Genomic DNA, 16,806 nt, shown 5'->3' on the forward strand with positions numbered 1-16,806 from the left:
TGTAGAGTTTGCAAATTGTCCAGAGGATGAACGGGGAGAGAGGGAACCAATGAGAGATCAGCTCTCATTGGTTTGGATATGCATATGTCACTCTAATTTCCAATCAAGAATAAGAATTAACCAAAGGCTCAGCCTGCCCCCCCAGAACCAGAATAGGGCCTGAAGCAATCATGCGGTTTTGTGGCCAGCTCATAAAAAAGCGAGTTGAAAGATGGAGCTCAGGGGCACTGCAATTCACAAACCTGTAGAGTTATAAATGACAACTAACGTCCAAAAATATATTGAGGGAAGGCAACGAAGAGGATTTGAAAGCAAGGCAGAATTGCAGGAAACAGTTTTCAAGAGGTAGATTGGAGTCGCCTTTAAAGCAAGTGAAAAGAGACAGAACTTTGACAATGATGCAGTTGACCAAAAAGGGCGTATGTATTTTTTTCCTGAATATATATTCAAGACTCAGTCCCCAGAAGGGCCCTCCCACTGCCATGCAGAGCCTAGTTTGGGTCCCTCCTCTTGCACCAGGGAGTTGCAGGTGTAGACGGTTCGAAAGAACCTCTTTCTAGGCTCTTGTAGCCAAGTCATGGCCACCAGTCAGACTGCCTCCTGACCATCCTGCAGGGCACAGAGCACAGCAAAGGGTATCCACCCCTTCTACAGCAATGTCAGTTGGCTCACCGGCTTGGCAAGGTAAGTACCTGGGTTCCATACCCTGCCCCACATGAATGTACAGCCCCGCCTGTTCCCTACAGATAAATGCACACAAGATAAATGCAGCCCTGATGCCCTCTCCCCATCCTGTTCCTGTAGAAGGTGGTGGCAGAAATGAACCGCCTGGCCATGATGGTGGACTTGTCCCATGTCTCAGATGCTGTGGTACGGCGAGCCCTGGAAGTGTCACAGGCACCTGTCATCTTCTCCCACTCAGCGGCCCAGGGCGTGTGCAGGAACACTCGGAATGTTCCTGATGATATCCTGCAGCTTCTCGTGAGAGACTGCCCTGGCCCTAATCCCTAATCCCTAATCCCCATAGGTTAAAATTTTAAATAGAAAAGCCCAGATAAGCTTCAATGAGAAGATGACATCTGAGCAGAGATTTGAGTTAGCCAAGTTGGTAACTAGTGGAAGAGTGCACAGGAGAGGAAAGGGCCAGTGCAAAGACCCTGGGGCAGGAGCTTGTCTGCTGTGTTAGAAGAACAGGACGGAGGCCACTATGGTTGCAGCACAGAAAGGAGAAGAGAGTAATGGAAGTCAGATACACAATGGATGGAGAGCAGTAAGCAGACAGGGCCCAGTGGTCGGACCCCGAATGGTCTTGTAGGACGCTCTGCGGGCTTTGTTAGTTCTTCACGATAGGAGCCAGTGAAGGGTTTTAAGGAGAGGAGTGGCATGACTGATCACATTCCCCATGATCACGGTGACTGCTGTAGGAAAAAGAGACTGTGGGGGCCACAGTAGACACTGGCAGATCAGTTAGAAGGCTCTTCAGTCACCGATGTCAGAGATGATGGTGGCTCCGGATGGAGAGATAGTAGGGGAGGTGGTGAGAAGTGGTCACATTCTGAAAATATTTTGAAGGTAGAGCAACAGGAGTAAAACAAAGAAAATCAAAATCCCACGTCCCAGAGATAACTGTTAATTTATTTATTCTAAGCAAACACGGTCCCCTCTAAAAATCACAAAGCTTGCCAAGGATGCTCTTCTCAGAGGTACTACCTTTGTACTACTCAGCCCACTCCGGCATGCCCTCCCCCTCTGCCACTCTGCCAAAACTGCTCTGATTAAAGTCACCAATTACCTCGAAGTGGCTCAATCTATGAGACACTGACCTGTCCTCAATCTTGTTCTGCTAGCAGCACATGGCATGGTGGAGCCTCCCCTCTTGCTTGATCTCTCTCCTCCCTGGGTTCGTCGACAGCACACTCTCCCAGTTTTTCTCTCTACCCCTGCTTTTCGGTCTCTTTTGCTGGTTTCACCTCCTGCCCTCACATGTTGAGGCTGCTCCTCAGTCGTGGGCCCTCTTCCCTTCTAATTTCACACATCCTCTCTCACAAATTTATTCACTCCCAATGGTTTAAAATATTGGCCATGATCATCTCCAAAGGCATCCCAACCTCACACCAACTGCTCAAAACACATCCCCACTTGGATGTGTTAAGGGCATCTCCTACTCCACGTGTAGAAAACAAAGCCTTGATCTCCCTTCCTAAGCCTTGTCCTCTGTCTCCAATTATTTATTCAACAGACACTTACTGAATCCCTAAGATATGCCAAGCACTGCTAGGCACTAGAGACAAAATGATGAGGCAGGAGGGTAAGGTTCAATAGGACAGAGTTATAGAAAGGGAACTTACAAATATGTGTGAAATTAAAAGTGTGCATGGTGCTATGACGGAGCACTTACGTAAGGCTGTGGGAGTCTAGCTCAGCAGGGAAGAGACTGATGGGGGTTGAGGAGGGTCTCCCTTAAAAAATAATCTCTGTGGACTTCCCTGGTGGCGCAGTGGTTCAGAATCCGCCTGCCAGCACTATTTACAATAGCCAGGACATGAAAGCAACCTAAGTGTCCATCGACAGACGAATAGATAAAGAAGATGTGGCACATATATACAATGGAATATTACTCAGCCATAAAAAGAAACGGAATTGAGTTACTTGTAGTGAGGTGGATAGACCTAGACTCTGTCATACAGAGTGAAGTAAGTCAGAAAGAGAAAAACAAATACCATATGCTAACACATATATATGGAATCTAAAAAAATAAGATGGTTCTGATGAACCTAGGGGCAGGACAGGAGTAACGATGCAGATGTAGAGAATGGACGTGAGGACACAGGGAGGGGGAAGGGTAAGCTGGGACGAAGTGAGAGAGTGGCATGGACATATATACACTACCAAATGTAAAATAGGTAGCTAGTGGGAAGCAGCAGCGTCGCAAAGGGAGACCAGTTCAGTGCCTTGCGACCACCTAGAGGGGTGGGATCAGGAGGGTGGGAGGGAGATGCAAGAGGGAGGGGATATGGGGATATACGTATGCATATAGCTGATTCACTTTGTTATACAGCAGAAACTAACACACCATTGTAAAGCAATTATACTCCAACCAATATATTTTAAAAAAACCCACAAGAATCCGCCTGCCAATGCAGGGGACACGGGTTTGCTCCCTGCTCCGGGAAGATCCCACATGCCTCGGAGCAACTAAGCCCGCGAGCCACCACTACTGAGCCCATGCGCCACAACTTCTGAAGCCCGTGCGCATAGAGCCCGTGTTCCGCAACAAGAGAAGCCACTGCAGTGAGAAGCCCGTGCACCGCAACGAAGAGTAGCCCCTGCTCGCCGCAACAACAGAAAGCCCAGGCGCGGCAACGAAGACCCAATGCGACCAAAAATTAATTAATTAATTAATTAAAACTTATATTAAAAAAACAAAGAAAAATCTCTGCTGGGAATTCCCCGGTGGTCCAGTGGTTAGGACCCTGTGCCTCCAGTTCAGGGGGCCTGGGTTCAATCCCTGGTTGGGGAACTAAGATCCTGCAAGCTGGCATCGCAGCCCAAATAAAAATGAAATAAAATAAAATATATTAAAATAAAAAAAGAAAGAATCTCTGATTCAAGGTCTAAAGGGTGAGAAGGTGTTTATCAGGCCAATATGTGGGGAGAAAATTTTTCCCATTTCAGTAAGTAGTGCCTCCATTTACCCAATTACACATCCTTAACCCACATTCCCCACATCCAATTCATCACTTACTCCTATTCGCCTCCAAGCCATCACTAACCTTCCAAATATGACTCTAACCTGCCTGCTTTACTCCATCTCCAAGGCCACCACTGTGCACAAAGCCAGTCTCATAATGAGTCTCCCCAAATCTTCTCCTGCCCGCTCCTACCCATTCTCTTACAATAGCCAGTATGGTGTCTGAAAAAGGTATCTCTGCTAACACCACTTCTCTGTTTATACCCTGCAATGGCTTCCCAGAAAGTGTAGGATAAATCCCAAACAGATGAGGGACTGGAGGTTGAAAGACCAGAAGGAGGTAAGGTGTTAGGTTAGAAAGAGGAATAAAGGGTCTAGGCAAACAGCGAAAAGGGCTGAAAAGAAAATGATCGGCACTTGTACAACAGTCCTGATGCAGGCAGGAGAATGCAGGAATAGCGAAGGAATACCAATAGCCACTTTTTATTTCTGCAATGCCTTTGCAATTCCCAAAGTGCTTCACTTATAACTGTGATTCTCAAACCTAGTTGTACATTAGAATCATGTGGAGAGATTTTTAAATCTACCAATGGCCAGGCCTCACCCCAAGCCAATTAAATCAGAATATACAGTTCACTAGGGCAGGAATTTTGTCTGTTTCATTCACTGTCCATATGAAAAGTACCTGACACATACATGGTGCTCAGAAAATATATACTGAATGAATAAATGAAGGAAGGAATGTACCACTATCACCTGAGATCCAAGGAAGAATTCTTTTCAAAACTTAGGGGTTAAACAGGCAACGTCGGTTACCATGGCAGCCCTGGGAAAATCATTACCAAGTGACACTAACACTCCCAGGGGCCTACATTTGTTTCCACAATAAGTAAACCTTTCTCATTTCTAAAGTACTATACTGTGAAATATGCATCTCAGTCACAACCAGAGGTTACTCAATGTCTGCTGTGAGCGGGAGGAAAAGAGAAGGGCCTTACACAGTACCTAAAGCAGTGACAAGAAGAAACTAGGGGCCATGGGCAGAGACACACAGGCTCAGACAGGCTCCAATCCCTATGACATTCTGAGGTGATCACGTTGTAAGGACTCGAGCACAAGAAAGCAGCCACTAACCAGCTATCCTGTCTCAAATACTTGGAGAAAGTCAATGCAAATACATACCTATGTATTATTCTTTTCTGATCATTCTTTCAGTGTATCCCTTCTGGCTTTGTGCAAAGCGATTCTTTGTTTTGTACCTGAAAGATGAGTGGCACATGTAAATGGATGAAACATGTCAGAGCAGACATCCAAGGAGCTCTTCAGCTAACGAACGAAGAGCTCCGAGTTCTGGGAAAGAATCGTAAAAGTGGTGTAGAATCACAACATCTTAGAGCCTCCTTTATATGAAATCCCCTCTTTCATATCACCAGTCACTGGTCATCAGCCTATACATGAACTTTGCAGTGACAGAAAACCCAGCACTGTCTAGACAGGTCTAGGCACTTCTAGTTGCTACAGCAGTCTATACCAAATTCAGAATCTGACTCCCTGTCACGCATCAGTCCCAGTCTGCCTTCTGCACTGGTACACCCCATGGCACACCTCATCTCTTTTCCATCTGGCACATCTCCCAAACACATGAGGACAATTTTGTTCTTCCTAAAGCTCTCTTCTCCCACGTCACCCTCCTAAATCACTCCTTCCTTCCTGTGTTTATGACTTTGAGGAGCCCCCAAGGTTTTCTCATCCCAAGGCCATGACAAGCAATGGCGTCAGTGTGCCTGCTACAGATTCTAGGAAAGGGGCAGGGCCACACGAGGGTCTGGCAAATGTGACTGACAACCTGAGGTGAGAGTACATGTGAGAACCTCAGCCTCTCTTCAGTCCTCAGCCTCTATCCAAGGTTTCTCCATAGCACACTATTGACATTTTGGGCCAGATCATTCTTTTGGGGTGGTGGGGAGGGCTGTCCTATGCCTTGTACGATATGTAGTAGCATCCTGGCCACTACCCACTAGATGTCTGCAGCACCGCCCCCCACCCCCACCCCCCCACACCCCGGATGTGACCAAGAAAAATGTCTCCAGCCATTGTCAAACGTTCTGGAGGACGGGTGATGGCAAAATCACCCTCACTCAAGAGCCACTGCTCTTTCCAATGACTCTGTTCACCCAGGAGGACTCAAACCTCTCTTCTCTGCTGGCTTAACAGGTAACTCTCCAGAAAGTCTATCGTGTATCAAAATGCTATTTGAAATTTAGTAGTATTTATCTCTATAACGGTATCTGATGAAAGTAAAACTCTTTCTCCAGATGTTAAGAACCTCCCAGGTGGTTAATCAACGTTTACCTTATCTCCTACCCCAGGCACTGGAAGTTACAGAAATGATCGGACACCCATTTTCGGGATCCATTCAAGAAGTACCAGTAGTGTAAGGCTTTTTGGCAACCTGAACAACTGAATTCAAGTAAAATATTCTGCCTGACCATGGCTTTGTGAGACAAGCCACAAACCTGTAGCAGGACCCTCCTCGCTGCTATTTACGGAATTGAGGTATCTGACTGGAAAGCTGGTGGAGGTGAACTACCCAAGAAAGCAGTGGGTTCAGGATGAGAAGTTGTTAAGGGTGACAAGGGAGGGGAGAATGAACCTCAGCTGAAAAGAAAGGGGAAAAGCACCAAGGGATGAGTTCTCTTGACTTTAGAGAAGATACGCTGAAAGCCATCAGCTTGCCCTCGGGGCCCTCAGCTCTCTGGGGAGCTCTAAGGGAAGGGTGAGCCTGGACCTACGACTCCGGACTCCTGGTCTCGGCCCCCAGGCCTGACCATTCACTCAGACTCTCAATATATACTTGTATTCAAAGACCTTACACGGGGACCACATCTGGGAAAAACATCGCCGCACCCTCATAAGTCACAGGGGGAGACCCGAACTGGCCGAGCCATGACAGGAGCTGTGAGGGTGACGAAAGAGCACGGCAGGGATCGGACATCGGATCGCCAGAAGCCCTCCGCCCTCCTGGTTCGTAATGCCAGGGCCCCATCGCCGCGTATCGCCAGACCCCGGTCCTGCCTCCGTCGCGCACCCTTCCCCAAGGTTGGCCGGGGTCTGGAGTCACCATTCCCTGTTCGGACCTACAGACCTCGCCGCTGCTGAGCTCTACAGATCCCGCTCCTTCCACACAGTTCGCCGATTCCGCGGGCCTTGCTGAGCCGCGCCAGCCACCGTCCGCGAGGCCTTGGCGCGCCCGTGACGTCGTGCGCCTCTCCCGCAGCGAGGGGAGTATGGCTCTGGCACGGCGGGTGGGGCTGTGGTCGCTCGCGGTTCAGTTGCTTCTGGCGCCTCGCCGGGACCTGACGGTCCGCGGTCCCAACGAGCCCCTGCCCGTGGTGCGCATCCCGCGAGCTCTACAGCGGCGGCAGGAAGAGCGGCAGAGCGGGCAGCGGAGCCCCTCGCGGCCGGTGCTGGAGCGACCGGGGCCGCTGCTGATGTCAGCGCGGCGACCGGAGTTGAACCAGCGCCACACCTCACGCTGGGCCCTTGGGAGCCCGCGCCACTCGCTTCGTGCGGCTGGAGGAATCGGCGCGCCCACGCGGACCATTTCTCCATCGAGCGCGTGCAATACGAGACTCCAGCGCTGCGGAACCTCTCGCCCAACGGCAGCTGAACCGAACTGGGTCTGGAGCTCCGCGTTCTGAGCGCACTACAAGAGGCTGCTCCCGAAGTTGTTCGGCCCACAACCGTGCAGTGGAGTACCATTCCCCCACTCCTTCGCGGCCGCCACATCCTCTGCGCCGCAGAAACCGGCAGTGGCAAAACTGTCAGCTACATGCTACCTCTCCTTCAACGGCTCTTGGGCCAGCCAAGCCTGGACCCCTGTCGTATCCCTGCTCCTCGAGGCCTGGTTCGTGTGCCTTCTCGAAAATTAGCCGAACTGGTGTGGGCCGTGGCCCAGCCCTTGGGCAGCTCCTTGGACCTCCAGGTGCGGGAGTTAGGGAGAGGCCATGGCATGAGGAGGATCAGGCTGCAACTGTCCAAACAACCTCCAGCAGATATTCTGGTGGCCACTCCGGGGGCTCTGTGGAAGGCCCTGAAAACTCAACTGATCAGCCTGGAGCCGCTCTCCTTCTTGGTGTTGGATGATGCAGACACGCTGTTGGATGAAAGCTTCCTGGAACTGGTGGATTACATCTTGGAGGGGAGCCATATAGCAGAAGGCCCAGCTGACTTAAAAGACCCCTTCAATCCCAAAGCTCAGTTAGTGCTGGTGGGGGCCACATTTCCCGAAGGTGTAGGCCAGCTGCTGAGTAAAGTTGCCAGCTTAGACTCTCTAACCACCGTTACCAGTGACAAGCTCCACTGCATCATGCCTCATGTCAGACAGACATTCATGAGGCCGAAGGGAACAGAGAAGGTGACTGGGTTGGTGCAGATCCTCAGGCAGAATGACAGAGCATATAGGACTGGCCCCACAGGAACTGTTCTGGTGTTCTGTAATTGCTCCAGCACTGTGAACTGGCTGGGGTATATATTCTGGATGACCACAAAATCCAACACTTAAGACTGCAGGGACAGATGCCAGCCTCAATGAGAGCAGGCATCTTCCAGTCCTTCCAGAAGGGCTCCCGAGACATTCTTCTCTGCACAGACATTGCCTCTCGTGGCCTGGACAGCACCCAGGTGGAGCTAGTCATCAATTATGATTTCCCTCTCACCCTGCAAGACTACATCCACAGAGCAGGGAGGGTGGGCCGGGTGGGGAGCGAGGTGCCAGGCACCGTCGTCAGCTTTGTGACCCATCCCTGGGACGTGAGCCTGGCTCAGAAGATTGAACTGGCAGCTCGCCGGAGGAGAAGACTTCCAGGACTGGGGTCCTCAGTGAGAGAGCCTTTGCACCAGCAAACCTTATTGCAGCAGGCTTATATATGATGCCATAACAGGGATCTTTCCCTCTGTGCTGGATGGGTGAGCACACTTGTCAGTAGGGTGCTCTGGGCTGCCTAGTCACCTTCTGAAGACCCGGGCTGCAGTCTGGCTTCAAAAGGTTAGTTGCTGGCCAGCACTTGAGGGTGAACTACTGCGCTTGGCTCTCTGCAGTCTTTCACGTGAAGAATAATGTCGATCTTGGCTCTGTATTATGTCACGGTTTCTAACAATAAGCGATGTTTCTATGGGTGCCCCTTAATAACAGTTTCCACTGGGGCAGAATTCAGTAGACCCTGAGAAGATTCACACTCCAAACTACCACACTTAGGACGAAGGCTCTTTCAATTGATGTTTTAGTTTAAATTTTGTTTCCTGCCCCCAAACATCCATTAAGCCCCCAGGAGAAGGAAAAGGGGATGTGACTAGCAATAGAGAGAAACTTTCTTCACAACAATGGCCATGGCAAGCTTAGGCACTTTTGGTGAAATCTCTCTGGGAAGTACTGGCAGAGGAATAAAAGGCAAACTGACACCGAAGTATTGCTTGGTGTGCATTTCCAGGCTCTGCCTTCTTTCTCATCTCTTGGTGGCAGGTGGAGGAAGAGGAGAAAAGGTTAAACTTTTTTATAAACCGGCAGAATAAGCTTATAACATCCTCTCACTATCTCTGCATAGGTTCTAGTCTCTGCAGCATTATATAAGCTTTGCCCAAAGTAATGAACTGTTGAAAGTGAAATGTAATACTTCACCAAACAACTTAAAAATGCTTGCACACTGGAAAGGGTTAAGTTGCAGAGAACACAAATGGACCCAGAGCAACCTTTGCCGAGAGAGAATATTGTGCCAAATGTACAGTCATAGCTCTATTCCATATGAAGAAACAGTCAGAAGGATAAAAGAACTTGGTCAAAATCACACAAGTAAGTAGGAAGGAATCTGGTTTGTCTGTCCTCAGGGTTGTGTTCTTTAACCACCAGGCTAGCTTTTCTCAAATCTGATTCATGCATAGAATAACTATACACCTCTGCTTGCCTTGAATATTCCCTGTTTATACATATGCCTGCTGCAGTTTTTAATATTGCCCACTTTGACTCCCAAAAGCAACCGAGAATACACAATAATTTGGTCTCTCTATCCATGGACCACTGTGGTGGGACTGCCCAGGAAGCTTATGAAAAGTGCAGCTTCCTGAGCCCCACTCCAGGTCTAGATAAGTTTTCTGAGGGTTGGCTCAAGACTCCAGGTGCAAGGCCTTTTAAGTGGTTTGGGGGAGCCCCCCAGGTGATTCTCTCGCTCTCTTAAGTTAATAAACCGTTTATTCTGCCTCCCCCAGATGCCTAGCCAGGTCCTGTTAAGGTAGGAGTCCCCACACCACATCAGAGGGATGCTCCCAGCCAGGTAATCTCCGGAGCCTTGGAGATTCTGAATGGTCTCATGCTGGCCCACCTGCCGTGACAAACCTCCGCCAGAGCAAGCATTCCCCTTCACATTTACCTTCTACCACTCCCAAAGGCAGTCTGCTCCAGTGAGGCCTGACTTCGTCTGTCCTAACGGGCACCCACTGATTCAAGCAGTTTAGGGATAGAAGGTGCTGTGATTCTCAACCAGGGTGGCCCAACCTCTAAAAGGGTAGTCCAAGCAGTCTCTACCTCCTGGCCACATCCCCTCTGCAACAGCCCCAGTAAACGAAGGTCCCATCTTTGCTTTTTCAAGGTCGGCAACAGGGAGTCCCCTCCTAAAGAAGGTTCTCTCTCATTACCACACTATCAAAAGCTGCCCCAAGTGTGGTTCCTTCCTGTGGGCCTGATCAGGCTAAGGGCAGAGTTGCCTCTTTCCTTCTCTGAGTCGGACCAAGTTGTCTTACTAACCCCTCTTCACAGTGTTGACCGTGATTTTCACGGGGGCTGCTGCTGAGCCTTTATCTCACCCTTTCATGGTGGAGAGAGAGAGGATTGTAATGATTTTTACTTCTAGGGGAGAGGGGAGTGGAATGATTACGTTGTCATTTTGTATTACGTCCTTTTGTCATGAATTTGTTTTGAATTTCATATTAAAATGGGCCCACCATTCCCACTTTGTGAGGTCATTCAGCACCCTCATTTTGCACCTTTAACATCTCTCTCAGTATCACTTGGAAATGTTTGAAACGGCATGAGCTTGTCCTCACATTCCTATCAGCTGTAAATCCGGAGCCCCGACATGAACGTAACCATTGAGCAGAACCCCTCTTCACTAGCTGTGTAACACTGGGTAGGCTCCTTAACATCTTGGTTTTTCTAAGCCCTCAGGTGTAAAAATGTGAGGGTTCTATGAATTTATATTTGGGGCAGGACAAGGTCGAGAAGAGTGTGTCTTTGCTTGTATTCTTCCAAACTGGAATGTCTTCCCTCTCTTCCCCATGGGTCCAAATCTCACTTGTCCTTCAGGCCCACTGCCAAGCAGCCTTCCCTGATTCCCCAGTCCACACAATTCTCTGCCTCTTAGGGTCAGAGCCATACAACCTAGCTGTCTCTTAACGTTAATCTTGCCTCTCAAGCCAGTTTCAGAATGTGGGTCTCTCTTGCCCTCCTGGGGCCCCTGGGGCTGTACCAGCCCACCTGCACGCCCCACGTGGGGTGTCTACTAGACTAGAGCATGGGCGGGGAGGCCCAGGTGTGAGGGGCCAGGCAGAGCACCTCTGCCTCCACCCTGCGCTCCTCCACAAAACTGCCCCTCCTCCTGAAGCCTGACCCGCAAGCCACAGGTTCCTTATTATGACCTCACTGGGTAGTGATGACCTCACAGGCCTTCTCACAGTTTCCATGGCAGCATAACTATGGAAACGTGCTGCCCTCAGAGAAACTTCCCTACCAGTTCTCCACCAGACACCAATCTCTTTGGTTGTCTGAGAGAGAATGTCTGACCGGATCGTCTATATTTACTCAAACTTGTGCTCTGTTCCCTGGCTGGGCAGTGCAGCAGGTACACCGAGACCGGGCATCTGTAGAAGAGGCATGGTGTACACACAACCTCCCCTGGCTGCCACATGTTCCTGTGGGGCGTGCCCACTATGTAAACCTCAGCACTTTCCCAGCTGTAAGTAATACCAGTGACCTGGGACACCTTCAGGGTCCCACAGTGCTCACTGCTGAGGACAAGTGAAAGGTCATCCCTGAACTAGTGTGCAGGAAGCTTCTGATCTTTATAAATGTAGCCTTCCGCTTTGGGCTACAGGATGCTTCCATTCAGACCCGTTCCTGATTGGCCTCTTAGCAAAAGGCAAGTGCATTTTTGTTGGCAGATGGTAAACGGAGCAGCTTGAGGAAGAGGGCCACTCTTGAACCACACCTTCAAACCCAGGCACCTCTGTGCTGTCATGTACACATCTATATCGGTCCCCTCAGACACATCCCATACTGAGCTGCTGAGTACTACGGGAGAGGGTGGTGCCATATTCATGGGAATACCGGAAGAACCAAGGGGGGTGATGAAGTGCTAGTGAGACTGGAGGGCTGAGCAGATGGTGTCCCAGGAGGCTGGGTGGATGTGAGCCTACACTTGGGACCCAGAACCCGGTTCTGAGTCTCCTGATCACTCTGCCTCAGTATTTGGCCTTGTTCTAATATAGATAAAAGTATCAGAGGGCTAGAGTTCAGTGTGGTTGTAACAGGCATTATAAATGGGGCCCAAGAGGGGTTGCCAAAGTGGGAGGGGTCCTTAACCAATTTATATTAGATTATCTTTTTCCAAAACTTGAAAGACGTTTCCATTAACGCCTCAGAAGTGACACACTGCAAGAAATGTTTTCTCTGTTGTGGAAGGGAGAGATGGAGAGGATCATGATTGCAATTTCTTTCGGGTTCTACTGTTTTCCCTGGCAACGGTGAAGAGACTACCTCACCTGATGCAGCCGTAGGCTCTAGGAATTGCTTTTGCAGCCAGTGTCCCTTCTCTAGGGACTCATAGAGGTGATGGGCCAAGTCTGTGTTTTGGATGTCAAGTAGATTAAAGGTCTTGAGCCAGAAACTGGGAGAGACATGAGAGAGGGAAATTCTGGCAGGAGACTGTGTACAGCAGAAGTGACTGATCAGTTCTGATTTTCTTTGCAGCAGCTGTGGCTCCCATTTCTCCTCCTAAACCTGGTCACTACCATGTCCTCAACCGAGGGTGTGGAGAAACGCAGTTGGGCCGGCATGGGGAGACATACTGCCTGGTTGGTGGCTACCGGGCCTACGGGGATGCTCCTTTGGCCACGCCAGCAAAGGCGGAAGCCGAGAAGCCAGTCCCCAGATGTGCTCCCGAGAGAAAGCACGCTCCGGAAGAGTCGGACGAAGATCTCGGTTGCTCCAGACCCAAAATCCGGCGATTGTAGCATGGTGCCAGGAGGCGGGCTCCACAGAATCTTGCTGGCTGAACCATTCTGAAGACAGGGCAATGGTTTAACTGCCTAAGACAGCGAATGCCTCTTCCTGCAGTGACCCCTCCCGCCCACCCCCCACTGCCCACTACCACAGATTAGAACCTGCGTCGTTCTGTCCGAGCCTTCCTCAGCCAGGAGCCTCCCTGCACACTCAATGGCCATAAGCCAGGAGCCTCAGAAAGTGAGGTTTGAAATGAGAGTCCGCCCTGAACATCCCAGGGCGGAAGCTGGCCTGGAAGAAAACCTGGCATTCCTCTGCTCAATCCTCACGGGCCCCTTTGTGAGCTGAAGAAAGTGAAGTCTGCACTCTGCGAGCCGAGGAGGATGCAAGAGCAGAGACAGGGTGCAGAGAAGTCTTAGCAGTCTACCACATGGGCTCCTGCCCTGAGCCATTGTCAGCGGCCACCACCACAAACCAGTGGGGAGCTGGGCTTTTTGAAACTGAAAGCAGCAATCTGTGGCTTCCCAAAGAGCCTCCTGCCTGGGGTCTCAGGAGGCAGGACAGAGAGGCCCAGGAAGCCCTGCTCCCTGAAGCAAGAACAGGATGGAGAGTCAAGCAGCACGCACCCTGTCCCGAGGTTCACATGCTCCTTTATTGCCAGGCCTTTCCGTCCCCAGTGGCGTCCCTTACTGCTCAATAAAATGCTTTTCTGTAACAGATTTCTAGGGTCGCCAGTGCTCAGACTTATGTCACTACCCCTGTGCTAGGCACTCCTGCCACCTGAGAAAGATTCCAAAGGTGGAACAGCTCCAGGGGGTGCCAGGGATCAGAGCAAAAACTTGAGAGGCTGGGGATGCAGGAGTTTGGGCACAGTCCCTAAATCATCTCAGTGGTTGAGCTGCTGTGAGAAGGCACATCCCCAGTGTGCGTGTGTGTGTGTGTGTGTGTGTTGGGGGGAGGGGGTCCCTAGAGGAGGCAGCTAGCAGGAGGGCCTGAGGCTGGAAATGGGGAATGGCGTGCGGCCTCTGAGCAAGCACAGGCACTTAGCCCTTGAGGTTTCTGGGAAAGCTAGAGCCACAAGGGCCACGAGATAAGGCAAGTGTAGCAGCAGAACCCAGGTGCCAGGTCTTTCTTCAGAACCTACACTTCTCCACGAGGCCGGGCCTTCCACGCTGAGGTAGGAGGGATCCTGGCCAGAAGGTCAGCCAGCAGCTCTGGGACGAAGGTTGCTGCGGCGGGGGCTCTTCTGCCATGGAAGCGACTTCATTTCCTTCCACACAAATAGCCTACTGACTGAGTTCCTGCTCTGTTGAGGAAAAGGGTCGTTGACTCTCCCCAGAAGGTTGTTCAGTTCACATCCCAAAAGTCCCTCTATTCAGGCCCTGGGGAGGTGTAGCAGCTCCTGAGGGCGCTCTCCTGAGGCTGGCTGACAGAAGTGGGGGAGGTTCCTGATAGTTCCCAGGCGCTGGTTCAAGTCCCCAGAGAATGGTCATGCAGGCTGCGGAGTCAAGTAGGAGGAGAGAGAAGGTCGAGGGCAGAGGGCCCCCTCCTGAATCCAGAGCTCACAAGGTTACCCCCCCCCCATTTCCAGAAACTATCTCTTCCCCCACACCAGCCCCCATGGCCCAGTCCCGGGAAACCGGGAGCCCAGAGCACTTGTGGCCACAGAGACCCTCGCACGCAGCCCTCGGGGTGGGCGGGGCCGGCTGCAGGCAGATGGGGACGAGGTGTGCTTCCTGGAGGCCTCGGGGTGAAGGTGGCCCTCTGAGAGAAGCACCCCAGCTTGGACAGGAAGGTTAGAGGCGGGGGAGAGAACCCTAGGGCGCCCCCTCGGAGCAGTGGGTGTGGGAAGAGGGGCGGGGGCGGAGGGAACCCGCGATGGGAGGCGAGTGGGCTCTCAGCAGAGGCCAGCTTAGCCCACGGGAGCTGCCTCTGAGCAGGGGGCGGGAGGGCAGTGCCGCCCTGTGGCTGCCGGGCTTCCCGGATCCGGATCGCGGGTCTCCGCACACGGGTCGCAGGGTCCTGTGACTCTGTATCCCCTCCCTCACCCCGCCCCCCTCGCGAGGCCGCGCCGCTGGGTGGCCTGTGTCGACGGGCAGAACCCCATCGCCCGCCCCTCTCAGACCCGCCTCTGCCCGCCTGCCTTGCCCTGCGCAGCTTGCGGCCCGGGGGCCTCGAAGGTCCCCGTGCACGCAGCCAGCGGCCTCTGCTGTGCCTGCTGCTCCTGCTGGGTCTACTGCTGTGATCGATAACCCTCGTGCAGACCACGCTGGGCACCTCCAGCACCCCAAGTCCGCGGGAGCGTACGCGGGCCCTGATGCGGGACTTCCCGCTTGTGGAAGGGTGGCTGCAGTGTGTGCGGGTTGCTGGGGGCCGGTGGGGGCCTAGCCTGGCCCTGGGCAGGGGAGGAGGTCCGGAGCATGCAGCGCTAGTGGGGAGGCTCCCTCACACCACCCCGGGATGTCCTCTCCATCATCTATGGATGCCCTTCCCCTTCTCTGTCATCCCCTCCCTGGTGGGAAACCCTCAGCCCAGGCCTCAGCTGCTCCTAGTATAGTCTGTGTGACAGTGTGAGGTGGGGGACCCCCAGGCTGGCCCAGGCCAGGCAATGTGTCCTGCCCGATCCCAAGACCTAAGGAGCCCACCCATTTGCCTTGAGCTCCCTCCAGCCACAACAACATGCCCCTGGTCCTGAGGCAGTTTTACCACAATGGGCTATAGCATGTTAATCTGCGCAATTTCAGCCATGGCTAGACCAGCTTGGACAGGCTGAAAGATGGTCTCGTGGGTGGCCAGGTACCAAAGGGACACACAAGGTGCCACCATGGCTGCTGGGGAATGTGGGGCAGTTTGGGGGCCACAGAGACCACAGGTTAGTCACATTGGAACGAAGTTACCATAGTGACCTAGAAAGTGCCATGCCATGGGTGCTGGGGCCTACAGGGGTCACAGTGAGCCCACCTGACGGGCTTCCAAGTACCACAGAAAAAGCAACGCATTACATGTGACTTCTGGGCACAGTAAGTGCTGTGCCAGCTGAGAAGGCTATGAGAAGCCCAAGGAGTTCCAAAGCCCAAACTAAGCCCTGGCCTTCCCTCAGTTCTGGTCAGCCTACGTCCCATGCCAGACCCACGAACGGGATGCTGTGCGCCTCACCCTGGAACAAATTGACTTCATCCGCCTCATGTGTGCCTCCTATTCTGAGCTGGAGCTTGTGACCTCAGTTAAAGGTAGACGGGGGACTTCCCTGGTAGTCTAGAGGTTAAGACTCCACGTTTCCACTGCAGGGGGGTCGGGTTTGATCCCCGGTGGGGGAACTAAGAGCCCTCATGCTGCATGGCACGGCCAAAAAAAAAGGTAAACAGACTGGTGGTAGTGGGTGTTAGGGACTTCAGTAAGCTACCCCTGCCTCTGAAAATGATCATCTGACCTACGTGCCCCCAGCTCGCAACAATACCCGGAAGTTGGCTTGCCTTACTGGTGTGGAGGGCGGCCACTCACTGGACAGTAGCCTCTCCATCTTGCATACCTTCTATGCGCTGGGTGTGCGCTACGTGACACTCACCCACACCTGCTACATGCCCTGGTGAGCACCTGAATATATTCAGGAAAAAACGCATTCGCCCTTTTTGGCCAACCAAACAAGCGGGCAATACAAATCAACACTGCAAAGAAGTCTCACTAGGCATTGGTCAAAAGGGCCATGCTGAAAAAGTGTAAAAACCAGAAATGCAGGGCAAGTCAAGGAGAAAAGGGAGCTTTTTTACGCTGATGGGCGTGATATAAATTGCCAACGGCCACTCTCGAAAATTGTATGGTGTTTCCTAAAACATCTAAAAAACAGAGC

The 16,806-nt window shown here is 51.9% G+C and overlaps 1 protein-coding gene and 1 pseudogene across 2 annotated transcripts; both read left to right on the forward strand.

Moving 5' to 3' along the window:
- The first annotated feature begins 6,978 nt into the window (after positions 1-6,978).
- On the forward strand, positions 6,979-8,623 carry LOC307070001 (putative ATP-dependent RNA helicase DDX28; annotated as a pseudogene). Its single transcript has one exon. The product of its transcript is annotated as a putative ATP-dependent RNA helicase DDX28 (transcript).
- Positions 8,624-11,513: 2,890 nt separating this feature from the next.
- On the forward strand, positions 11,514-13,671 carry LOC307070002 (DPEP2 neighbor protein-like; the record flags this gene model as incomplete). Its single annotated transcript, XM_079728627.1, has 2 exons — positions 11,514-11,580; positions 12,708-13,671. 2 exons carry the CDS (start codon positions 11,514-11,516, stop codon positions 12,968-12,970), a joined length of 330 nt encoding a protein of 109 aa, XP_079584753.1. The 3' UTR covers positions 12,971-13,671.
- Positions 13,672-16,806: the final 3,135 nt, after the last annotated feature.

Source organism: Hyperoodon ampullatus (genome assembly GCF_949752795.1).
Source record: "Hyperoodon ampullatus genome assembly, contig: scaffold_462, whole genome shotgun sequence".
In the NCBI taxonomy this organism is placed as follows: Eukaryota; Metazoa; Chordata; class Mammalia; order Artiodactyla; family Ziphiidae; genus Hyperoodon; species Hyperoodon ampullatus.